The sequence below is a fragment of the Dermochelys coriacea genome, chromosome 16 (genome assembly GCF_009764565.3).
Source record: "Dermochelys coriacea isolate rDerCor1 chromosome 16, rDerCor1.pri.v4, whole genome shotgun sequence".
In the NCBI taxonomy this organism is placed as follows: Eukaryota; Metazoa; Chordata; order Testudines; family Dermochelyidae; genus Dermochelys; species Dermochelys coriacea.
This window is the reverse complement of record NC_050083.1, coordinates 22,653,411-22,679,375: the sequence shown is the minus strand read 5'-3', so window position 1 is coordinate 22,679,375 and position 25,965 is coordinate 22,653,411. Positions and strand designations below refer to the sequence as shown.

At 42.8% G+C, this 25,965-nt stretch overlaps 2 protein-coding genes across 27 annotated transcripts in view; one reads left to right on the top strand and one right to left on the bottom strand.

The window, feature by feature from the left end:
- DENND1A (DENN domain containing 1A) overlaps window positions 1-3,417 on the top strand; it is a 379,559-nt gene extending 376,142 nt beyond the window's left edge. For all 11 annotated transcript variants that reach the window (XM_038374765.2, XM_043498901.1, XM_038374762.2 and 8 more), the window contains one exon: window positions 179-3,417. In XM_038374765.2, coding sequence (XP_038230693.1) covers window positions 179-1,498 — 1,320 coding nt within the window. In that variant the 3' untranslated portion in view covers window positions 1,499-3,417. The remainder of the gene's footprint in view (window positions 1-178) is intronic.
- Window positions 3,418-7,336: 3,919 nt separating this feature from the next.
- CRB2 (crumbs cell polarity complex component 2) overlaps window positions 7,337-25,965 on the bottom strand; it is a 132,024-nt gene continuing 113,395 nt past the window's right edge. For 9 of the 16 annotated variants that reach the window (XM_043498888.1, XM_043498885.1, XM_043498887.1 and 6 more), the window contains 6 exons: window positions 25,353-25,915; window positions 23,282-23,447; window positions 21,703-22,570; window positions 19,289-19,405; window positions 18,027-18,153; window positions 13,638-13,998 (listed from right to left, as the gene is read on the bottom strand). In XM_043498888.1, the coding sequence (XP_043354823.1) occupies window positions 13,771-13,998; window positions 18,027-18,153; window positions 19,289-19,405; window positions 21,703-22,570; window positions 23,282-23,447; window positions 25,353-25,915 (2,069 nt within the window). In that variant the 3' untranslated portion in view covers window positions 13,638-13,770. Of the gene's footprint in view, window positions 12,641-13,637; window positions 13,999-18,026; window positions 18,154-19,288; window positions 19,406-21,702; window positions 22,571-23,281; window positions 23,448-25,352; window positions 25,916-25,965 lie in introns of those variants that run through there. The other 7 variants (XM_043498886.1, XM_043498894.1, XM_038375180.2 and 4 more) reach the window with 4 other exon arrangements.

Below are 25,965 nucleotides of genomic sequence, written 5' to 3'. Positions count from 1 at the left end.
CCTGACTTCCAGTCTCCTGTCTTCAAGCCTAAACCACAGTCTTTTGTCTGTCCCTCACTTGCAAATGCTTGCAGCATGTGTGCATCCTTCTCTCCAGCCCCCCTGTTGCCCCCTATTGCTGTGCTGTTCACGTCTGTGCTGAGCAGGAGATGTTAATCTGTCTTGTACTTTCTGGCAGAGGATGGATCTTGGTGAATCTGAGACAAGCAGGATTGTGCCAGCAATGAAACTCTCTCATCCCTACAACAAGCTGTGGAGTATGGGTCATGATGACATGGCTATTCCTACCAAATATTCCCAAAGCTCACCAGAGAGGCCCCTGACTTCTTTTGGGACCATCCCATCAATCCCACGGAGACCCCGGAGCAAAGATAGCATCTTGGTGCCTGCTGAAAAGGAGGAAGGGAACACGGCTGTTCAAGGGAACATCACCATCCCTAGGCCACAGGGCAGAAAAACTCCTGAGCAAGGGATAGTCCCACCACCACCTGCTCCCAGACCAACCAAACCCCAGATTCCAGCTGGGACAGCAGATGCTGTGAACACCTACACTACGGGACATAGCGACTTGGTTTCAGAGCTCATGCAGGAGCCCTTTGGAGCTGGGACTGTCCCCCTTGGCACAGAATTCAGACAGTCAGTAACTTATTCCCCTCACCCCTCTCAGCTTCTATCCAGTTCTAGCAGTAGTACTGGGATGCTTCAGCCAGTCAAGGTTAATACGGAAAATGCCGGTAGTGAAAGTGACTATCTCCTTAATCTGCTGGATCCATTAAAAACAACCAGCTGGCAAAACATGGGACCCCAGCAAGGCTCTCGCAGTATGCAGAGCTCAGCCTCTCCGAGCTCTGCTGCTGGCTTTGCTTTAGTGGTGGGCGACTTTGCATCTCCGCCGCCGGCACCATTCACCCAGCCGCTGGGATACCCTCCTTCAGCACCGCCATTTCTGCAGCCATCCCTCAATCCATTTACACAGACAGTGCCAGCAGCCCTGACGATATCGCTGGTCAGACCCCCAGGGGGACCCTTTACTCCTCCTTTAGGTCACACTTATAGCTCCAGCTTCATGATACCTAATTCTGGCTTTTACCAACCACAGCGAGCTAAGCCAAACATTGCAGCGTTGTCCATGCCCCGTCTGTTTGGCCAGGCTGCGACAGCACCACAGGCTAGTTCCTTATTGCAGCAAAGCCAGAACCCTTCCCCAGCCAGCTCTCTGCAGCCAGCACGTTTAAGTGGTCCTTCTAAAATCAGAACGTTACCAGCGGGCCATTCTGGCTCAAAGATAGATGTCAAGCAAGGGTTGGTGCTAAGTTCTAACGACCCCCCTCTGATTCCCCCGAGGCCCACGAAGGGCTTAGAGTCGGTGTTACTTCCCTCAAAGCCTGAGGAGACAAAAGATCCATTTGAAGATTTGTTAAAAAAGACAAAACAGGAGGTTTCAGCCACCCCAGGTAAAGTAGAACAGCTCAGAAAGCAATGGGAAACCTTTGAATAATGCCCCACCCTATCTTCGTTCTTTTGGGGGGGGGTGGATTTTTTATTTTATTATTAATTATTATTATTATTATTATTTGGTTGGCTTGTTTTGAGCCAGCACAAAAACATGTTTCTTTATATGGAAAGTTATAGACACAGGAAACACAACTGCTTTTCTAGAATTCACCTACAAGTGCTACTGGCTGAAGTCCATTTTGTTGATGAACCCCCACATTGTCCCATTACCAGCTATGGTTTCTCACTGGTATCCTAGCTGACTTCTTGCCTGCAGTCAGTAAAAACTCCAGTGACTCTTGCACCAGCCAGAGCATTCAAGTTATTAGGTTATTCTTTTCTTTTCTCACAAACAGCCTTTTCAAGAAACTACTGAACCAGAAACTGCTCATTCCCTCCCTTGTATTCTCACAGGCCCAGCCTGGAACATGACACAGCCACGTAGTTTTTGCTTCCTACCTGTGTGAACAGTGTTCAGATCAATTTCTTCAATTACACATATGGCTTATAATGTTTTGCTTACATATGTAGTGTGCAGCAAACTAACCAAGACTTGTGATTTGTATTGAGTTAATCCACTGGGCTTAAATTGAGTTTAATAGCCTGTCTAGCAATATATACACTTGACTAATTACACAATTTTATCAGCTTTTGTTGTAGGGTTTGGTTTTTTTTTTACACTCACCCCACTACCACCACCCACAGAGCAGGGACTTCTTCAGTACCAAATCCATACAATTCCCAGTTACAGCAAAACTACAGCACAGAGCAAAGCATCCTGCAGCTCAGGGCTCGATCCTCTGTCTCCAATGGGAAACTGGAAGCACCAGCAATTTAGTTTTTAGACAAAGACATCGGAAAATGTCTTTTGATGGAGTCATTAAACTATATCCCAGTTAATCCATAATTTTATGTTAATATTATATATAAATGTTCTAGATGGCAGTATTTGAACTGGATATAATAGTATCTTATTTTATTACAAAAAAGAGAACAAAAATCAGGGCATAAGTATTCCCAGCTCTTGAATTCTCCAAGCCGTACAGTAGTACATTGACTAGGAGGCCTGTTTTCAGATTTGTAAAGCCACCGTACCTGTCTGTACGCAGAAATCACAAACTATAAATATTGCTGAGTAAGTGATATAACATTAGAAAATAGCTGCCTATCATTGCTGTATTTTTGGAAGCACTAAGTGCCACCTTGACGCAGCTGAGATCTTACCACCGTGTTCAGGGCTCAGCCTCCCTCATTCATCCTGTCTGAAAAGTCATGAACTTTGTTCCTACTTTTGCTGAGACCATAAATGGGGGGTGGGATCATGTGATGTACTATAAAGCAATGAACATGTTAAAGGATTTATTGATTTGCATTTTGCAAGACATTTCTCTCTGGCCACCATGACCTCAAACATTTCAATGCTTAAGGTTAGCATTTCTTATAAAAACTGCTACCTTTACAGTGATCATTTTTGTTTGTGTTACTTAAGTGTTGTTGGGTTTTGGTTTTTTACTTGGACGCAGGTTGCTTTAAAAAAACCTACTTAAAAGTGAGTTTGTCACCATTAAGTCTTTGCTTAAGAAAAAGAAGCAGTTGTGGACATATGGGAAATTCCTGAGAGACTCTATCCAGATTCTCTCAGTATATGTATTTTGTTCCTATAGCCTCCTTGGAGGCTCTCTTATTCTAGTGTGTTAAAATGGCTGTCTACATTGGAGCCTGTGCAATACAAGAGAAATCTATCCTAATAACTGGATGCCAACAGTTTGGGGGAGACCCTAATGTTGCATTTGTTATATTTCTGTAAAGTACTGTTGCTTTTACAAGCCATTCAATCAGTTTTGTATTATTTCTTTCTTTTTCTTTTTTCCTGGAAGATGGTTTTGATATTGCCTAGTTCTGAATAGTAAAATATTTAAAGTCTACAAGATTAGCTGCATTTTGTTCTAGACTATACAGAATGTGAATGTCTGGGTTACCATTTTGGTCTGGAATCTCTGAACCCCTTTAGCTGCTGTATGCTGAGTCATAAAACTTTCTCAGTTCTCATAGGTGTATACTATAAAGTGGTGCATTTACATATACTTCTAGTTTCTCCTTTTTAATGCTATGCACTGACTGTGTACTGAGTATTCCTTTTAAACCAAGTGGGAAAATGCTACGGTATTTCTGTATCATTGCAAGGTATTTTCCAGCCTTATTTAATGTTTTATTCTGTTCACCCATTTCTATAACGTATTCCAGTATACAGTCTTCTACACTGATCTTTTGAAATGCACAAACACTCCTTGATTTTAAGAGGCCAATCCTGAGACACTGAAACGTATTAAAACACTTTATCATGTTATTCACTCTTCACTTTATTTTACAGAAGGAAAAAACGGTTGCGCTCACCTGAGAGAGATCCTTAAGAGTAGGGAGCACTTTGCTAATGTTTGTCCTTTTCCTCACTTCTTGGATTTAATTTGCAAATAAGGGAATCCTTTTTGCAGGTTTAGCATAATAAAAGAATCAAACCATCAAGGGTGGTATTAATTGTTTGTCTCATTTAAACTGTTGAATATCTGACATGGTTTTCATTTAATATTGGCAGGTTTAAGCAAACTGTGTGGTTGGAAGAAATATCTCAGATACTTAATGTAGGACTCAGATGTAATGTTCCTTTTTTGGTTTTAAAAGCACCTACTTTGAGATCAGTATTAGGGAATCCGGTATGCTGGGCATTGCATTCACCTAACAGCTAACATATTTTTAGCAATTTCCCAATGGCATTATACTCAACTTAGGGTTTTTTCCACTTTAGTTGGCGATGTGCACGTTTGATCTTTTTTGTATTACATTCCTTATTTACATTTGCTCTTATCCATTAGAATGTTCTTTTCCCTCTCATTTTAAATGTCGCTAAGTGTATGGGCCAGAGTTCAGCAATGCGCCTACAGGTAATCAAAACGGCTGTTCTGACTTGTCCCACTGATCAAGTTAGAAGCACTTTAGGGTCTAGAACTGGATAATTTAGGTTAAAAAAATTTATTTAATTTCTGTGTCTCTCTGTCCTTGAGAAGTCTATATAAAGTGTGAGTTTATTACTTTGAATTAATCTTTACAGAAATGTCAGACATTTTATGGGATATAACCATTAGAGTTGATTGGCAGTTCTTCAGCTATTATTTTTCATAAGTAAAATGTCCATTTGTCAAAACTAAAACTTTTTATGGAAACCTCATTTTTGACTGAACTTTGTCAAGAAGGTTTCTCAGGTCTGAGAGTGAGTGTGAGAGAACAACTGGGCACTCACCTGGGATGTGGGAGACCCAAGTCCAATTCCCTGCTCTCTCTGATTCAGCACCAACTGGGTCTTTGGCTATTCTGTTCTGGCATGGTAGGCTATGTGTGTGTCTTTTTTTTTTTTTTTTCTTCATGAAAAAAATGTAGAAGTTCTCATTCCGGATCAGAATGGAAACAAATGTTGAAACGTTGAACACTTTTGCAAAACAGAATTCTTGTTTTCTAGATGGCATGAATTGCTCTTTACACTCCAAACTATTGTATTCAGCATGCACCAGCTTTTCTGCTGTCTTGTATATACTGTTTTAAATGTATTTCCACCCAGCCATGCCCTTTTGAAAGCTCAGCTGTTCAGGTATTCTTAGCAGCTGCCCCTTTTGGGTCACATGACCTCATTATTTTTCAGTATCAGGGAGGTAGCCATGTTAGTCTGTATCCACAAAAACAATGAGGAGCTCGGTGGCACCTTAAAGACTAACAGATTTATTTGGGCCTAAGCTTTCCTGGGTAAAAAACCCACTTCTTCAGATGCATGGAGTGAAAATTACAGAATTTTCATTCCATGCATCTGAAGAAGTGGGTTTTTTTCCCAGGAAAGCTTAGGCCCAAATAAATCTGTTACACTGAAAAATAACATCAAACTTGTAGTAGGCAGGTGAGAATTTTGGCTTCCTTGTGCTAATGTTATACAGATGTTACCGATGTTAATTACCTCCCAGAACTGTGGTTGCCCTGCACACACCCAGCATTTTCCTGGCATGAAATGGGATTTCCAAGCTTGCTCTAGAATTTAAGGGTAAAAATTCAAACCAGAGAAGAAGAATCTGCCCAATTTGCTTTCCAAATAGAAGGGGGTAAAAATCCATTAGCACAAGTGAGGGCAGCTTTTCTTTCAAGGGAAATGCACACCCCTTTAAACAGATGAAACTATCAATCAGGTCTGGTGACAGCTTGACTGAAGTGAAGTGTATGCAGTACTTTTGTTACTTCAGCTAAGCAGGTGCTATTGGAATATATGCAGTATGGTCTCACTTCAGGAAAACATCACTCTTCATGAAAGCACTCAAGCACGTGGTGCCTAAATGCATTCCTGAATCGGGGCCTAGGCACATTCAACTCCCTAAAAAAGCTGAGACACAAAATAGGTGAGGTAATATATTTTATTGGACAGCTTCTGTCAGTGAGAGCAGCTTTCAAGCTCCACAGAGATCTTCGGGTCTTATCTTCAGTTTCTCTCACCAACAAAAGATGGTCCAACAGAAGGTATTACCATTCCCACCTTGTCTCGCTCATATCCTGGACCAACGTGGCTATGACAGCTCTGAATAAAAATTTTAAACAGACTAAAGTTCTGACGCCCTGTAGATTCCCCACATCAGCACCGATAACCGAAGTGATACCTCCTTTGCCAGGGGAATAGATTGACTAGAGTGGATAATAAAAATAAATCTACTTGGAGTCATTTATAGTCTCCACAGTCTGTTCTGGGGTCCCTCTGACTTCTACACATAAGCTTTGATTACTATCACCCCCACTTTGTCAGCTGAAGCTTCTTACATTGCTTACACTATATTATCCAGGGCAAGTTTCACATGTGATCCGTGTCCTTCATGCCCGTTCTTCCTGTGCAATGAACAATTTATTTTACAACCGTACCTTTTCAGGTTATGCCCAGTGTGTTTTCCCTTCATCCTAGAAGTCACTATGCGCCATGAAAGCAGAGATGCGGTTCAATCTGTGGGTAAGGGTACTGCCATCCCACCAGGACTAAATCTGTTACAGTAGGTGTGATCAGAAAGTGTTCACCTTTTGAAGAACAGGTAAATTTTGTTTACTGAGCCGTATACAGTTATTAATTCCAACTAATAGAGGAAATATTTAAGTGTAGTGATCAGAGGGTGTGATTTTTACTTGTTAATCATTAGCATAATTCCTGAAATAGAAGAAAAGCAAAATGAATGGAATAGCTAGCTATTTTGTAGACCACTGATCAAACTTTAATTCTCAGGCACTTTGTCCAAAGGCATCTTGAATCAATGAGGGGTTAAGTAGTAGGATGACACTTCTATCATAGCTGTGATTTTAAGATATTAAATGGGAAAAACAATCATGTTATTAATGCCTCTCCACTTGCATCATTAAGACAAAAGCTTTATGAACTGTGAATGTAGGTATGAGAGTCTGTTCAGTCTGGAATAGAAAATGTGGCCACACAATCTCTCATTGGGGTAGAAGCAGTAACAGTCCAACCGTTAGCTGGTGCTTCTTACCACCTCTGGATGTGGAAACTGTTGTTTGAATCTGTGTGTCTGTTGGACAGTGAACATATTTGGATATTTTTCAAGATAACGTTAGTGTCTTGCAAATCCCTGTGTAAATAGCTAGATATGAAAATATGCTCAGTATTCACAGCAGTCCTGCCAAACCTCAACTCTCTTGGGTGTATGATGTGCTTTGATGTAGCTGGTATCTTACAGGCTGCAGGAGTACCAGGGATGTGGATGTTTTACTGCCATTAAGCAGAGGTCAAGTGAACGTTGTTTCTGTATTTTGGTATGATGGATGTAATGTTATAAAAAAGCTCCAGTCAGATTGCATGTTTGAACAATAGATTACATTGAGTTCAGCCCTTGTAAACCAGCTTTGGAGATTTTTCTCTTACCGTGTAAGTCTTCTTATCCACCTTAGAGTATCTTCTATTCCATACTGGCAGCACAGAATTAGAGAATAGGCCTAGGTCTCTTGGAATATGCCATCTGTTCTGTTGAGTGTGGTATGTGAATTTACTCCAATAATTTAAAGAGGTTTTCCAGCATTTTGCACCTATATGGTTGGCAGCTAAATAAGTGCATTTCCCGAGTGTGATTTCTTTGGATCATAGAAGTTAGATCTTTCCAATCTTCTGAAAGTCAAATCCATACCTGGCCTTGTCTCACTTCTGTTTTAGAAAGATATCAGGCACTCTGACTAGAAGACTGTGCTCCATGAAATTCTTAATTTTAATGCATCAAATACTTTGGCATCTAGGTGATCGTGTTTCTTCACTCCAGCCTATTGGGCATATCCACCAAGCATGTCACTGTGGCCTGATCTGCCCAAACCCCATCACTACTAACTGATGTGTTTTCCTTATTTATTTAGTGGAAGACCTCAGGTTCATATGTGCTGGCACTGCTCTGTAGGTTAGCAGTTTTTCTTGTGTTACGTATTTACATTGTTTAGCACTCCCTGTACTAAGCATAGTCATTCCTAAATCCACATCCAACTATTGTACTTATGAATTCTAATCTCTGCTACTGCTGCTTCTGTACTCTGTAGCTTTACACTCTCCCAGGAAAGTGAGGTTTAGCAGAGTTGGAGCTGAGCTCCTTCCGTACTGCAAGTTCAATATTCTCATGTGGGGAAAAGCTTCACAGCTTATCCTGCAGCTGTGGCAGAAGTATCACCCCACACTGGCCAGTGGAGATCACAAGCTTGAATGGGATTATGCTGTCTGGGACACAGTTAAACTTCTGCTCAGGTGGCACTGCTGACATATAAGTGGAAACATGAGCTTCTGCTTATGTGGCACAATTGACAGTCACTCCCAGTCACAAGCCTGGTCTCTAGTTTAATTGATGTCCCAGACAACAAGAGTCCAGCTGTTAGAAGGCAACCTTCCATGGAGACTAACCTCCCTCAGAGAAAGGGATAGCGGTACAGGGGGATACAGCCACTGTGCTGAGTTAACTGTGTGCCAGAAAGTATTTTTTGAGAAAGTATTTATAATGTTTTAATACAGATTTCACAGAGGCACAGTAAAGGTGGAGAACAGTTCTCTCTGAAAATCAGGCCATTGGTCTTTGAAGTGAAGGCTCCTGGATCTAACCACTCAGCCTTCCTAAAACCACACATTCTAGTGGTGGCAGGGCAGAACCATCCTTTCATGCGTACTCCCCTATAGCTGCCACCCTCTGTACTCCTCCCCCAAAGCCACCCACCTCTGTCACATAGTGTCCCTCATTTCTACTCCATGAGAGGCTGTCACTAAAATCTGTCCTGATTAAGACCTCAAAGGCTGGTAGGAGATATCACCTTTTCTCCTGGTTTCATGGCTGGCTGTGTCCTCTCTGCTCCCTCTTCTAGAGGGAATAAAGTAAATTAATGGTGAGCAAGTCCTTCAGCCAGCAGTGACGCTGTTTGCTCTCATTTCACCCATTGAAAGCTTGTATTACAGTACATCTAAGCTTGTAAGTAAGTTACCATATAGTCTATGAGCCAAGTTTGTGCTGATGTTTTTATTATTTGCATGATTGTAATGCCTACAAGCCCCAGTTGTGTTCATTATCAGCTAAAGATACTACCAGAGACAAGGCTCAGATGCATTTTTAACCAGCTTTTATTGTAAATAAATTTATCTGAGAGACAGTCTAATCTTTACACATCTATGCAATTTACATTTACAAAAAAATCAACTGTCTTTGAGGAACATCATCTGTAGCAAATTGGTTTGTGAAAAAATATATTCAAAAATTAAATATCAAAAGAAAATTAAATTCACAGTGGAAAAAATGCTCCATAAATTAAATAGCAGAAATGTTAAAAATACTTTGTCATGGTCTTGTATCCTTTCGCTAGTTGTGGTTTTGGAATACTTGATGTCAGGCTTACACCTGCTTTGATAACCTTGTAAAGAAATTGGGATTACCTAAGAAGAGAAGTGGGGTGTAGATGCACCTCTTGCTTTCAGTTTACCTTCCGGCTGGTTTTTAGGTCTCCTGTCTTACCCTACTGTTTGTTTCATAGCTTCTTATCACCTTTAGGGATAGTTCAGTAGCTTTGTAATAGTCATTTTGTGTAACACAAATCCATTTCTTATCTCAGAATAGCAGTGGTTTTAGGGCTTGTTGCTGCATTTGTTTTTTGAATTTATACAACGTATGTTTTTAAACTACAAAGTGCAACTGAAGAAGAAAGGTACAAGTTTCCAACTGCACCTGAGTGCAGATGTGCAGCAACCTCTTCCTATTCTAGTCTGGGTTTCTGGGGATTCAAGAATCGTAATTACGCCTGCTGTGGATTTAGGATGTGCCTTCATGGGATGAACTCAAATTCATTTCACCTGGGACCTAAATGAAGGTTTTATCCAAAGTCTCCTGAGGTAAGGCTAGGGCGCAATTCCACCTCATTCCCTGGAATGCTTCGGCCATAGTTCATCAAGGTTATACCTCCAGGGAGACAGGCCCACTATCATTGTCTTCTGGTGAGAAGGGTCTCCTGGACATGGCAAGCTAATCCAGCCTGGAAGCAGGAACAGTAGGAGGTGGATTCATCCCCTTTCCCAAAGAGTCCCAGTAACCAGCTCAGCTGTGTAGTGCCTGTCTTGTAGGACCTGTTTCCCCCACAATTTCTCAAATGCTGCTGGCCACAAACACAGTTTCAGAATTTGCACTTCATCTGGTCTCCCTGCAGCAGCTGGGTGAATAGCACAGACAGTGTCCTATTGCTAGAGGATCTGGAAGCAGCAGTGTTGAGTTAAACCTCAGTAGAAAACAACTGGAGAACTAACAGATAGAACAGATCACTGGGTTTAAAGCTAAATTACATCAGCATTAATACTAAATAATAAATCTATGGCAGTCTACATGTACTGAAATGTAAATCAGTGGTTCTCAAACTTTTGTACTGATGACCCCTTTCAAATAACAAGCCTCTGAGTGCAACCCCCGCATACAAATTAAAAACACTTTTTATAAATTTAACACCATTATAAATGCTGGATGTGCAAAGCGGGGTTTGGGGTGGAGGCTGACAGCTCAGGACCCCCTGAGGGGTCCCAACTCCCATTTGAGAACCCATGATTTAGATCATCTCTTCCGCAAAGATATTCACAACTCCCTACCCTTGAATGGTCACCCCTTGCTTCTCCTCTATCAATATTAGGGGAATGGCAACTTTGTATCGTAATCCTATGCGCAAAAATTCAGATAAATGTCACATTACAAGTGAAAGTTGTTTTCAAAATAAATGGTCTTCATTCAAACATTTATTTGTGCAAAGGGGACTTGCCCTGAAGAGGACTGGCTGAATCTCTAGTTTTAGACTTGTTCCCTTTATTAGAATTTCAGAACTATTTACAGCAACAGTAAATAGAATAATACTTTCAAACACCAGAATGGTATAGAGGATTTCCTTCCAAAGGCAGTCTGCTGTGATGTGTGTGTGGATTCACACCTCTGCTTATTAAGGAGTACGCTGTAGATATGAGCAGACACTGTTTTGTAAAATATTTCTCACTGGTCTTTGTAATAATTATGATGATATGCTAATGATTTTAGACCTCAGTTGGCATGTGCTGTAGCAGGTGTTTGCATAGTGTCTGACACACTGTGGTGGTCAGGGAATACTGCATGCGGCAGCTATAAAAAGGTGGAATGGAGACACGCAGGAAATAGTATGTCCTTCTCAGGGAAATTAGGATGAGAAAAATCAGTGTAATATTTTACAAATCAGTAGAACACTTAATTATATAGTTAATGCATAGTTCAACACATTTCTTACATGGGGGTGAAATTCACCCCTATGTAAAGGGCCAGCCCCAAACCCCATTGTAAGTGCTGGCCCTCTGCACACCAGTGAATTTCACCCGAGTACACAACTCCCTGAAAACCTAGTGGGGCTGCTCTCTGCACTTCTACAAACTAAATCCAATCCATATTTCTTACTCAGGAGTTTTACTCCAGCTGATTGTGTGTAGGTGGCAGATGCTACAGCTATGAAATAGTTTTGAAAACCCAGTATCCAGGCCACTAAGACCCTCCTCACTGTAAATTCTGATCAAATAAGTGATCAGTTTTTCTCTACCTAAACATTCTGTTTGAAAAAGTTAATACTGTAACTGGTGATTCATTCTCAACAAGGCACTTAAAATATTCCAGCAGTTTAGTCGTAGAACCATCAGGTGTCTAACAAACAAACACATTTTAATTTTCAGTCTAAGTGGTGATTCTAATCTAGTCCCTGGAAGGATGGATCTATGGAAAGTGTCTTCCAGGTGTGGTCAATCGCCCTGTCCTTGCAGGATAGGGAAAGGGGATTCCTTCCCCCTGCACTGGTGGATTTCTTGGAATTGCACTCTGCATTAAGTGAAGAAATTAAATGCTTATTCTGTTAACTAGGCTTCCCTGAACTGTCTTCTTTCTGCTGTTTGCCATCTACTAATGTACAACATAAAGTTCGTGCTGATTTCATGGCAGTGAGAAGTACTGCTGACTTGAACCAAAGGGAGAGATATTGTACAGGTGGGCTCTGCCCCCTCTCTTTTCCTAATCAGCGTAGGCTGTGTTATGTTTTTGTATACAAACAGCTCAAGCAATAACTGCCCTCAAAAACTTTCCTTTGTTCCCCCACCCTTTCTGGCTGAGCTGTTTTCACCAGGGTTATGCTGCAATAACAAAGCCCAAAACAAGGTTAATTAGTGCCAGTCAACAGTGAATGGGCAGCTGCCCCATCCTGTGGAGAAACCAAGTGGTGAATGGCATTGCCTCACAAAGAGCATCTCTGACTTTAACTTCTAGCAACTGTAATGGCTGAAAACTGCAGCCCCTGATCATACCTAGTGCTCATATCAGCCTCTCTGTTGGCGGCAGCTTGATCACGTTCCACAGCTCGACTCGTGCCCCGTCTTTCTCCTGGCGGCTGGGACTGTATGTTCCCTGAGTTGCTCTCCTTTTCTTCATGGCAATCGCAGAGGCTGCAACAAGTGCAAGGAGCAGGGTAGCCCCTGCAGCCCCGACTGCTCCCACAAATGAGGAGTTGCTATGATGCGCCCATGCTGGCTGCTGTGGTGGAACACGGTGTTACTGACTTTACTCACAGGGTGCTTTGGTAGAAAAAGTTGTATATTTCATGAACCATCAAAGCCACCACCAGCCCAGTCTAGCCCCTCCCTCCACCACCACTTTCTTTTATTGCAGTTTTACTAATTTTTACTGCATTTTAGCGTGAGAATTTCCAGGCCATTTTATCAATTCACCACTGTTTGGTGCAGTGGTTGTGGCTCAAAGTTCATAGAGATGAAAACCATGTACTTAGGGGGAAGCAATGCAGTTGGTATTTGCCTGTTGGGTGATACGGTCCCCATCCCTCGGTCTCACAGAACAAACATTTGGCAATAGGCACTGAACTAGCACAAGCATTGTAGGTATCTCAGTCTACCCCCCTCTGAAACAAGGTTATTATTACACACTTCCTGTACGGTATCCATGGGAATGTCTAACGTTCTATCCTAAACAGAGGTTGCTTTATAAAATGTGTTGATTGTACAATGACTTCAGTAGTTCCTGACAGTTCCTTCAAATATTGTGTCTATCAGGAGGCAAGAGTTCACAGCTGCTGTTGCTGTTAAAGACTACATTGTGAAAACAGTTTTGGAAACACTCGTACCCTTCAGCCCAATAGGGCTGCAAGTCGGTTTGAATTTTTGGAGAGTTAAACTAACACACAAAATGATCATAAATATCCTCTATACATTTCGACTCAGTATTTAACATTAAAGTAGATAGTCTGCTTTGCAACTCAAGGAAAATATATTCAGTATATCCCCACCTGCAGCAGTTTTCATGTCTAATTAATTTTTCCTTTTCAGCAGTCTTTAAAAATGTGACTGCTGTACAAGAGGTGGAATGGGGCATGGGACATCTCTTAGCAGGTGCAAACACCTATATCATCTCAGAAAGCTCCTGTCTCAGTAGGAGTCTAGTGGAGGCATGAAAGGAAGCAGGTCAAGGGTTTTATTTTGAGCCAGAGACCAGCAGTGCATAGTTGACTTGATTTAACATGTAATGTGCTGGAACTGCCATTGTTTAAACAATCTCCTGTGTATGTGTAAGTCCAGGTCACCACCAATGCCTTAAAGGAACTGAGCTAGAGGAGGGTCTGTTGCCACCAGTGCTGGAAAAATCTCAAGGTCAAAGCAGACCTTGCAGGTGCATCTCCTTGCCAAGGTGGTGCCTATATTAAACGCTCTTCCGGTGGCACCTTTAGGACACTGTCCATCTCCAAGCGAGCTCCTGCCACCTCTTGCTGGCTTGGGCTGTAGGTTCCCTCTGATTGGCGCCTCTTCCGTGCAGTGAGAATCATGAATATGAGACCAATAATAAGTAGCAGCAAACAGCCACAGGCTACAGGGGCAGCTACTTCAATTAATGGGAATGGGAAGAAAGCACCTGGAGTCCCTTTCTGCAAAAGAAATTAATGGAGAAACAATGAGACCCCAGCAGTTACAAGGACTCACATGTAGCTTACTTGTGCTCCAGGAGTCAAGGGAGGTATCCAGGAGCCCAGATTGGGCTAAAGCATAAACTGAGACTAGCCAACCAAAAGGACCAGGGGAAGAAAACTGCAACCCAAATGAAAGAAAGAAGCACAGAGCTTGTGAGGGCTGCTGCAGAGAGAAAAGTCTGGGCTAGCTTCAAGCTTAAATCTCTCCATCAAGCCAGATTTAAATTGAAATAAACATTCACATAGCTTAATGTTTGACTAAACAAAAAACAGCCAGCATTGACCTCTGTATTTTTTACCTTAACCACTCTCATTAGGGCCAAGCCTAAAGCCTGTGTGCATTAAAGAACTTTGGTGCTGCATTTCCAGTCTTCAGGAAGGGTGACACTTAATGTATGTCATACAGAGAATGTTATCAAGCATGAGTCACCAATGGGATAGTTAACAGCATTATGATAATTCAGGCAGGGTCACAAGGACAGAATTATCCCAAGGAAGTGAAGAGCAGGAACTCATTAATGCTGGGAAGCTAACTGCATCACTGTAAAAAAAAAAAAAAACCACCAGCAGGTGCAGTCTGCTCAGCCCTTCAGAAGTCAGTGTTAGGAAAGGTGGAATGGTCCAAATAAGGGCACATGCGCTGTATTTTTCACTAACATGGGCTTTTATCTTATTTGTGGATTTTCACAGCAGGGCCCATCCATTGAGATGCAGATGCCTATGCAATCAGAGCCTGCACTAGGAATCTTGTACTGTAAGAAAACTCATTAACATACTTGTCAGACTAAAATATAACACGTTGGTGGGCGTTACTAGCAAGGAATCAAAAATTGGAAAAAGTTTTCAAAAACTGACAAGAAAATCTAGGGTAATGTAATCCCCCAGTAAATCTAGAACTCTCCCTACCGTAGCAAGGGATGGTTTGTTTAATGTCATCTCTGCTGGGGGGTTGAAGAAATTATTTGGCTATCAAACTTTCATCTGCAGCAAGATTAAATGCACAGGCCCTTGTTTCAGAGCATACTTGCAGAACTGTGTTTGGGACATTAGATTAACATAAACTTTACTAAAAACAGATGTTTGCAGGCTCAGCAGTTAATGCATCTGACAGCCAGAGGAAAGGCTGTATGGTACCAAAGCAGCACAGAATGAGCATAGCTATCTGACTAACTAGAGAACCTGAGGAGGCTTATAAGGAACAAGACATTTTAAAATATTTCAGTAGTGAGTTCTGGGCTCTAACTCCCTACAACTGGATATCTTGACACTTGTGTGTTACTAATGTGCAATTGTCCAACCAATTACATAGGAATTTTATTTATTAAAAACAGTACAGGCTCCAGCTTTAAGAAATACCTGCTCAGAACAAACCTAGTCAGGCACTAAAAGTGGGGCAGCTGGATTCATGTTTTAACCCTGGGGGCAGGGGGAGAGGGGGAAGGGGGACTAGTAAAAGGTATGAATTCAGCAGCGCCCACTTCATACTCTGATCTCATCAGCTTTCACAAGCTAAGCAGGGTTGGTCTAGGTCAGTAAGTGGATGAAAGATTTAAAAGGCAAGATGAGGTTCCTGGAAGAAGTTAATGCATTAATATGTTCATTCCTTTGGCTCCTTTAGGCTTAGAGGTGTCCTGAGAGAGATTAACGTGCAAACACGTTGTGGGATCTTGAAAGCTGCCTCATTAAAGAAAGTTTGTATTTAAAGGAAGAATAAAAAGCAAAAACGTTACCTAGTAATTGTTACAAATAGCATCTGTAATTCCATAATGCATTGGCAGTACTTAGATACAGTCCGTGTCCGTGTTTTGTGTGGCTCTGTCACACAGCATCATGGGATAATAAAACATTTGTAAAACCACAATATGAGGCAGGAAGGTTTGGGGGCATGTATGGGACCTGGAGGTACTTTTGAATCTATTTTTAATTAACTAAATTTCCAGTTGATGTTTTCCCTTTAAATAAACAACTTTCTACAACATCTCCTATGTAATTTGAAGTTAGGCATAATTTAGTACAGCATGCGGATTAGTCACACATTGGCACTGTGTACACGCGCCTCCAGCTCAAGAATGCACACCTATTGCTGGAGCCTACTCATTTAAAGGTCTCCGCGCCAGTCTGTAGTAATGTTACTGACGGTTTCTATTGTTTGCACTTTAGCTGGAGAACAGACCTCTTACCAGTTAGAGGAAATGCACAGCATACTTCCTTCTCCTTATCCAGACCCCACCCCTACCACCCCCGAAAATATACTAGGAGTTCATAGACACTGAACACAGGGTAGAAGAGGAAGATCATTACAGGGAAACGATACCAAAAAGTAATACAGGAAATCCACAAGAAGTGTCCTGTGACAGAAATGAGGTCTTGGAGTATCTGACAAGGGTTTATGCATGCAAACTGGAAAGGTAAAAGTGGCTTCATCATGGCATTATATTTTCCCTAAATAACAAACAGCAACAGCAGTGAACCCTGCCCTGGTGTACATGCAGTGTTCATTAGACAGCTTTCCATGCATTGTGGGTTAGTACATTCCCAAGTTACCAGACAAACTACCTACCCATGCAAATGGCTTCAGAACCACAAAAAAGCACGAGTCTGCCTTCCTAGCAGCTTGTTAAAGCACGATTCTAGCCCTGCTCTCCCATCCTTTGCTTGCTTAGGTAGAAACCACAAGGCTTAATGAAGATAGAGTGTGGACAATCTCTAAGGGTTTAAGAAGAGGATTGGCTCCAGTAGGTAGCATGGTATTTCTTTTAATCACATTTACCTTTGATTTTATCTAATTCTTTCTTCCAGACTCCAGGCACATACAGCTCAACCTAGCAAATGAGCTTAGGAGGGGAAGTGGCTGCTTTTTATCCCATTCACATACGTTAAAATGCTGACTGAAATTCCAGTCTCTAGAAAACAGTTTACTGTGAGGGAGCACGAGATGGTGGTGGGAATACCATGTAGAAAGTTGCCCTGTATTCTGTTTTATCACAGGATTTTCCAAGAGTGTGGCAACTTAAGTACACTTACTACTGAAATGGATAACATTTCATTAGTGTCAATCATTGCACCACTGATAATCGTACCAGAGACATTCAGCTGATAACGATGCCTTGTCTTGTGGACTGGATGCACCTGTCACACCTTATAATCCAACTGGTTAAGATGCTTTTTCCATGGGGCATGGGGATAACTTTTGAATAAGCAGCCAGCTACTACTGAATGGCTTTGCTAAAATCCCTTTTCAATCGCTAGGGTCCTTCTAGAGTATACCAGATCAAAGAACAGAGTTCATTTTTGCTTTGAATCCAACATGTTTGGCTTTCCTGGAATTTAGTTGGTTTCAATAGAGATGGCAGTAATTTTCCATTTCAAGTCTTTTCCTACTTATCACCTACTCTGGAGCAGACTGAATTGGATTTTGGAATAGGACAAAGAATCCAATATGTTAAAGTAGCAACAGTCTTGAGGATTTACACACATCAGCTTGGCTACTGTCTAGCTCCATTTTACTTTAGACGTAATTTGTTTTCCTTGTTCCCTCCCCTCTTTGGGCCCAACGGCAGTGTTTCTGGTTATCGCCCAGAGATTGGTGCGACCTGAGGAGAGGCTAACAGACAACAGCCACAGTGTCCAGATAAGCCAGTACACACTCAGAAAAGTATCTGCTACATTTATTTAAAATGCTGGAAAACTAGAATCCCCCTCTTCCCCCCCAAGTGTAATATTCATGCTACAGTGTTGCCATACAGTGCACTTCACTCTCCAGCCTGCTCTCTGTGTTGGCTGAAATTCTCTTAGCCGGATTCATGTAGGAATATGAAATGTGTCAAGGAATGAAGGATATTCCTCTGATATCCCAAAATCAGCAGGCTCAGCCTGCCTCAGACTGGCCAAACTGCCTCTCCTGCTCACTCCTCACAACCTAAGCAGCTAGCACAGAAGGAGAGAGCAGACCTGACGCTAACAAGAGGGGGAAAGGACCTGCTTACATCAACATCACAGCGCTCTCCGGTGTAGCTGGCACTGCACACACACTCGTACTTGTTCACAGAGTCCTGGCATGTCCCTCCATTCTGGCACGGGTTTGGATCACACTCATTGATGTTAATTTGACATCTGGAAGGGGAAATGTATTAGAATTAACTAAAATAATGTGCTCCAGGACACACTTTGTTCCTACAGAATTGTCCTTTGGTGCAAAAGCCTCTATTGCAGTGGTTCTCAATCTTTCCAGACTACTGGTACCCCTTTCAGGAGTCTGATTTGTCTTGTGTACCCCAAGTTTCACCTCACTTAAAAACTACTAGCTCACAAACTCAGAAATAAAAATACAAAAGTGTCACAGCCACAGTGTTACTGGCAAATGGCTTATTTTCTCATTTTTACCTTATAATTATAAAAATAAATTACATTTCCCTGGTTGAGAAACACTGATATAGTACATAGAGCAGTATAAACAAGTCATTGTCTGCATGAAATTTTAGTTTGTACTGGCTTCACTAGTGCCTTTCATGTAGCCTGTTGTAAAACTAGGCAAATATCTAGATGAGTTGATGTATCCCGTGGAAGACCTCTGCGTATCCCCTGGGGTATACGTACCCCTGGTTGAGAATCACTGGTCTATAGGACCTTGCAATAATTACTTCCAAAAGGCACAATAGTTTGAAAAATTCAACCATTCACACTCATTTCCTTCCACTATCTCCGGCTGAGAAAAAGCCAGTGGAGCTCTTTGGGTTAGGCACTGAACTCCAGCGAGGTGAGTGGCCATTGAGGTCAGCGTTTGAAAGAGCAGAGGATGGACAAATGTAAACAAATGTTTGCAGTTTCTGTTGCAAAATGGTGATCTTTGGGTTTGAGGCAATTCCCTGTGGTTGAGTGGCCCTTGCTGGGTTTCCCCCTGTAACACAGCAGTCAGTATCACTATGCACCTGAATTTAAATCACCATTGTTATCACTACACGTGCTGGCTCTAACTATGGCACGCGAAACACAGACATTTCAAAAATGAAGGAACAGCACACGTTCTGGGAGGATGCTCAATACCATTGCCATGCCTCAGGACTGCCTCTTCCACAGCATGGCTAGGTGAAAATTTAGGAGTAATCATTTCAATAGTGTGGGGGGACAAATAACTGTGATGAAAAGTATTTGCCAGCCTGCTCCAACAGTCTCCACTGTGGGAAATGTGATATTTTGGCACTAGTATCATCTGCAATTGCAGGCAGCATCAGAGAACAGCACTTCTTACTTCCTTCCGGTGAAGCCCGGCTTGCAGGTGCAGTTGGCTCCCCATGTCTCACTGGTACATTTGCCTCCATTCAGACAGGTGAAGTTTTTGCCGCACTGTTGAGGTGGGAACGGCCATCTGGCAAAACCACAACCACACACATTAAAACTGTCCTATTCAAAGGAGCAGGAATGTCAGCTATTACTGAGGGAAAGGAGGAATAGCACACTGGAGTAGTGGGCAAGAGATATTCCTGACCAGCAGTTTGAAACAATCACAGATAAGCCTCTGAGAGCCCATCCATGGTTTTACACTCAGCCCAGAGAATGCTGGGATAGGATTTTGCAGTGCTATGCAAATTCTCCTAAGCTACGTCTGCATTAGGATTTTCCCCCTAAAACTTCCCAATCTTGCTAACGCTGATGCAGCTCTACTCGTCACGGCAATGTTGGGAGCACAAGTGGAGACGGTACCACTCCCACATTGACCAACCCCTTCTCTTCACAGAAGGACTAGAAGACAGAGTGGTTAAAATGCTGGCAAACTGTCTTCACTTGCATGCCCACTGTCACTACTCCCAGTGATGCTGCAATAGTAATGGAGTGACATTTTTAGGAGTCCTAGTATAGACGGGTTTCAGAGTAGCAGCTGTGTTAGTCTGTATTCGCAAAAAGAAAAGGAGTACTTGTGGCACCTTAGAGACTAACAAATTTGTTAGTCTCTAAGGTGCCACAAGTACTCCTTTTCTAGTATAGATGTGATCGATAAAGTTCAATTGTGTACTTGTTTACCAAGTCTCAGTGCTCTAGTATCCTGTCTACATAACACATTGTTTCCTAGTTCTTTTGTTCATTAGAAACATTCTTTCGCTTCTAAAAAATGCTGGAGTCTACCTAAACCAAGAGTCTATCTAACAACAAAATTTGCTATCTGCTCCAAAAGTGCAGCTCTCAACCCTGCTGCCACTCATGCTACAGGCTCAGATTCTCTTTATGAATCAAAGGCCCTGGGAGTTCCTCAAATGCCTGAGATGCTTGAATCATCAATTAAAAAGCAAAATACAGATAAAAATGCTCCACCACACTCTCCTCAGGGACAAGTCACCAAAAGCCATGCATAAGTAAATCCCATGTTCCTTCTAGTGGATTGATCTGAAGTTCATTGTCATTATTGGAGATGCTTATGTGTTTCAAGGAATGGGATCCTGTTCAATACAGGGGGGAAAACACACACACACCTATCTACTGGGTGCTATATTGAGTCACAAATTGAATAAGAGTCAGCAATGTGAGGAGCTTGCAAAAAAGGCTAACATCGTTTGGGGTGTATTAACAGGAGTGTTGTAAGAGGAGACAATTGTCCAGCTCTATTCGGCTATGGTGAGATCTGGAGTACTGCATCCAGTTCTGAGCACCACACTTTAGGAAAGATGCAGACACATTGAAGAGTCCAGAGGAAAGGTTAAAAAAAATAACACACTTAGTCTTGAGAAAAGAATACTGAGGGTGGACCCAATAACAGTAATCAAATGTGTAAGAGCTGTTATAACCAAGACAGTGACCAACTGTTGTCCATGACCACTGAAAGCAGGACAAGTTGTGATGGGCTTAATCTGCAGCAAGGGAGATTTAGGTTAGATATGAGGGAAAACTTTCTATCTATAAGGGTAGTTAAGATCTGGTATAGGCCTCTAAGATAGGTTGTGGAATTCCCATCATTGGATGTTGTTAAGAACAGGTTGAACAAATACCCATCAGGGATCATCTAGATTTACTTGGTCCTGCCTCGCACAGGTGGCTGGACTTGGTGACCTCTCAAGGTCTATTCCACTCCTACATTTCTGTGATTCTAGAACCTGTCCATGGTGCATCATTGAATACTTCCTGTCCTGAGCCTCGGAATTGTGGAACTGGAGGGCTGAAAAGGTGAGTTTATTTTTTGAGGAAGGAAGGAAACCTCTCTCTAGCAGGCTGTTCTTGTTTGTTTACTTTAAAGGCAACTGTCTGAATCTGCTCAGAGGTTTGGAATATTAGAATAAGCCCTGCAGGAGATGGATTTGTGGATAGAATGTAGGTGAGGTGGCAAGATATGCACAATAAATGCACTTTACCACACGGTTCTGCAGTTTATCGTTGTAGATGTCACTACTGAAGAATGGCCCTTCTTGTTCCAAGGTGCTGAGCAGCCTTCAACAGGATTGGAGGTTGCCCAGCACCTTCCAAATGGCAATAAGCACCTTACGGGATCAGGGCCACAGTACGCAAAATATGCCAAGCCGTCTAGATACCTGCCGGTCACAGACTGACAGTACGTCTCACTCATCATTGACCTTTCAGCACCAGAATATTTTTTAAACATCTTGATAAGGTAAAATCCAAGACACCTGGATGCTACTTTATCCCCAGCATCACTGGCAAACCAAGAAGGGTACCTACTCGCAGCGAGGTCCTGAGTACTGAGCTGGGCACTTGCAGGAGTAGCTGTAAACCCCATCGACACACGTCCCTCCATTTAAGCACTGGTGTCGGATGCAATCGTCCACATTGATGTTACACTTCTTCCCAATGTATCCCCGGAAACAGTCACACTGAAAATCTGCCACTGAGTCCACGCAGTCCCCATGGATGCACGGGCTGGACTTGCAGTCATCTATGTTAGACTCGCACAGAGGTCCCTCCCATCCGGCAATGCAGACACACCGGAAGGAGTTAAACAAATCCTCACAAGTGCCCGCATTGAGGCAAGGGCTTGAAGCACACACATCAGCCCCAATGCAGCCCAGCTGGACATGCCCCCTGCTAGACTGCAGAAACTGCTCTGTCTGAGGGTAAGAGAGCGGGCCAGTGAATGGTAGATATACTCCCCCTATGTTCACATGGCCAAGACAGCCTGTGAAGTTCTCAGCTAGTACAATCAGCACATTGTTCTTTAAGAAGTTCAAGTTCCCAGCATTCCCCTGGAGAGTCATGTTCACAGAAGCATCCAAATGAACTAGCCACCTTGAAGACAGCGCAGACGGTTCTTCCATAGACAGAGAGACCCTGTGCCAGGAGCCATCCGCAACGGGTGTCTGACTCAGGAAACTGACCCCCTCAATGCTGTTCCCACTTCTAATATCCACAAGCAGAGTGGAGTTCTGAATGGCAATTTGGAGGGAGTCCACCTCTTCAGTAGCCCAAAGCAAAATGGCATCTTCGTCCCTGGTTTTGAAGTCTAGGTGGAGGCTGTTGAGAGCTCTGGTGACTGAAGCGTTGGTGGTGAATTCAATGGCAGCATTGCCATGAAATGTTGCATTAGCCAGACCTGAAATTAGAAAATAGACAGCCATAGGGATTTGAGGGACATTAAATGTCACATTTGATAAGAGCCACATGGCAAACTCCTGGAAGACTCTGTTCCATTAGTATCCTGGGAAGCTGTGTGAAGAGGTGGGGTTTGCATCTCATCCTATATTTTAAAGCCTTAGCAGCTGGTGACATTAAAGCTCTTAGCTATGATTGGCCTCCTGTCTAGGAAATCTCTCATGAGGCCAAGATGATCTAACTGGCCTTCTCCATCTTGCTGCTGTGGTTACTCAGAAGCTGCTGTCATACACAAGGGTAAGAGTCCTGCTCTGTGAAATAACCTGAGGTTCTGGAATTGGCAGAACATTAAGTGAAAAGGGCTGATCCTTACATTGATTGCACCTTAGCATCATTGTAATCAGTGCCAGAAATGGATAATTGTCTCTCTTCCCTAAGAGGGTGAAAGTTAAAGTAGCAAAAAGAAAATGCTTAAGCACTCTTTCTTCACTATTACATTCTAGGTGACAAATCCATCTGGAGCACAGACCTGAGACAGCACACAGCATGCTGCGTTCTTAGTTTGCTGAGCTGAGCTCCTCTCTTTGCATTCCTTTAGTTTTCCAAATGCTTATGGCAGTTATGGCAACTGTGATAACTGGAAATACTGACTAACTGAAGACAACCAGCTATAAAGCCTTTTCCTGCACATAATCAGGAGGACAGTACTTACATACGTATCCTGCTGGAACATCCATGCAGGAAGTAGCTGTGGGACAAGGGTCACTTGCACACCAGACTCTCTCCTCACAGGTTTTCCCAGTAAAATTTGCTGAACAACTGCAACTGAAGTCATTCCAGGTGATAGTGCATGTGCCACCATTGTGACATGGACCAGACTGAAAAACAGGAGAGCTTATATTTAGGAGGAGGATGGTTCATCTTTGGATAAAAGAAATGGAGTTTGGTGGAGGGAAATGTGACATTCAAGACTTACATTAATGGTAATTGAATTGGGGAGGGGAGATATTGCAGTAATGCTGATAAGAACAATGAGCTAGAGACAACAGAAATATCCTCTGAAACCAACACCTAGCTGGGATCTTTCCCCCCAGGCCCTGCTGCAGCTGTGATCACTCAAAAATGAGTTTCCTCAGTTTATAAGAGAGCTGCTGGCCTCTGTGGGGACCTCCTAACTTTAGAATTCACTCCTTGCCTTGATGCAAAACAGTCTGTATTTGCTGACCTTCAGGTGATGCTGCAAATCTCATCTACTTGAGCAGGTGTTTGGAGATAGTACAAGTATGTTGTGCTTTGGGGGGACATTGGGTCTCTGTGGGATCTGATACAAGGAGATCATGTTTAGTGATTGGGAGGCAAGGGAGAATCAGCTCTAATCTGATGTTCTTGTTTTGTTATGGGCTATGCTGTTGATTACCTATCAGAGCCTACCACCTTTGAATTAACATCTTTTTTTAATATGGTCTTTGTGTGTTCAAATCAAAGCAAACAGCTATGTAGCTATAGCCTAACTCCTAGAAAAATTCACAGTTCTTGGTTTTAATAAGTCATCCTTTGAAATAAATACACTAAGGCGCAGAGATGAGAAAAGCGTCATGGAGTAGGACCTGATGAACTCATGGTTACAGATCACAAACAAACAGAGGCAAGACATGTTCCATACTACACCTCTCATAGGAAATTAGGGCCTTCTCTTCTGACACAGCGTCTCCTTTGCTGCCCAGTCCTTTGATAGCATGAAGATTGCAAGGAAACATTGGCTATTGGTGGATCAGGAAACCTCATGGTGCTAGGTAATTGCTGATTAATTACATGCAGTTGAGAATAGTCATCATGAGCTAAAGGCCAATTCTAAGTCATTTAAAACAAATAGAGAAGGTACCAATCCCTGCAGGTTCCATTAAAACGCCTTTAATTGAAGCATTGATGTTCACTGGCATCTGAACACAGCACATCATAATAATAACCCTTAGCACCTATATAGAGCATTCCCTTTCCAAAGTGCTGTGTGAAGAGTGGCTAATTATAACCAACTAAAATCACTTCGCTGGAGTTCACAGGTGCAGGTGAAAACAAAACTGTGAGGTGCAGAAGGAAGTGTGAGAAACATAGGAGGCAAGTTGCAAAAGTCCTTGAAAACAACACAAGCAGCTGTTTCCAGGGTGACACTCCCACCAGCAGAAGCAGAGCAGCGAGAGGTGGCAAAAGCTTCCTGCAACAGGTGCAGTGAATGCAGGCAGGGTTGGGAGAGGCATCAGCAGGAGCACAGCCTAGCACCCTTCACATACAGCAGGAAGGAGAGAGAGTCCCCCATCAGATACATCCTGACCCCGCCCCGATGGTACTGATAGGCTCAATTATTGTTAAAAAAAGACGGAGCACTGTGGGCAGGAGGTGAGAGCGTATTTGGAAGGTGGAGGATTGAGAAGGTTAAAGGATAGGGTGTATGTTGGTAGAGTTGTGTTGTTTGGGGTGCACAGATCAGGCATGGGGATAAAGAAGAGGTGGACTGCTCAGTATGTTTGCGGGATGGAGTTGGTTTGGGACTGTTGTATGCATTGGGTGTGGATGTCAGCTCTGGAGGGAGCGGTGGGTAGAAGTATGTGAAGGAGATGGATTGGATGTGGAATGTTTGGGGGCTTTACGCTTTCTCCTTCAACAGGTAAACACTCGCATTTTTCCTGAAATCACACCAGTGAAACAGCCAAACTGCTGTACAGCCACAGAGGCTTGCTTGTAATAAACAACCATGCACATATGCAGACAGCAGTGAGAGTCCCTACCTTGCAGGTGTCATCAGAGATGCAGCCCAGTGCGAGGTTAGTGGTTTGTCCCACGTACACCTTTTGTGGAGGACTGTAGGTCTCAGCCTGAGCAGGAAAGAACTCCATTTGGTGGTTGTTGAGCTGGACATCTTGAAGACACCCTTTAAAGTATCCTCCCCATGTGCTCACATGGTCTTGGTGAGGAAGTCCACCGACAGACACCTCAAAACCAGCTACAAGAGGCATCACTGCCAGCTGCCCTAGCTCCACATCTCTGTCTGAATAGCTAGCATGAACTCTTCCTCCTTGAAAGGTGAGAGTTACCAGATATCTCCTTCCATCAGCCAGGTTTTCTGAGAAAGTCACAGCATTTGCATATGGTGTTGCTATCTGGAGCTGGCCACTCTTCAGATACACAGTGAGGCAGGGGTCAGTCCCATTGCTGATTTGCAGCACTAGGCCACTTGGCTTCAGAGTACGGATAAAAAAGGAGACATTGAAGTTTGCACCAAGATTATCAGCAATTGTGAAGGAAGCAAAGCTGGAGGAATCCTCCAAGCCAAACGTTCCTGCTGGGTACTCTGGAAGGGAAAGGAAAGACACATCAGTTCTGTAAGGCAGGGTAATGCAA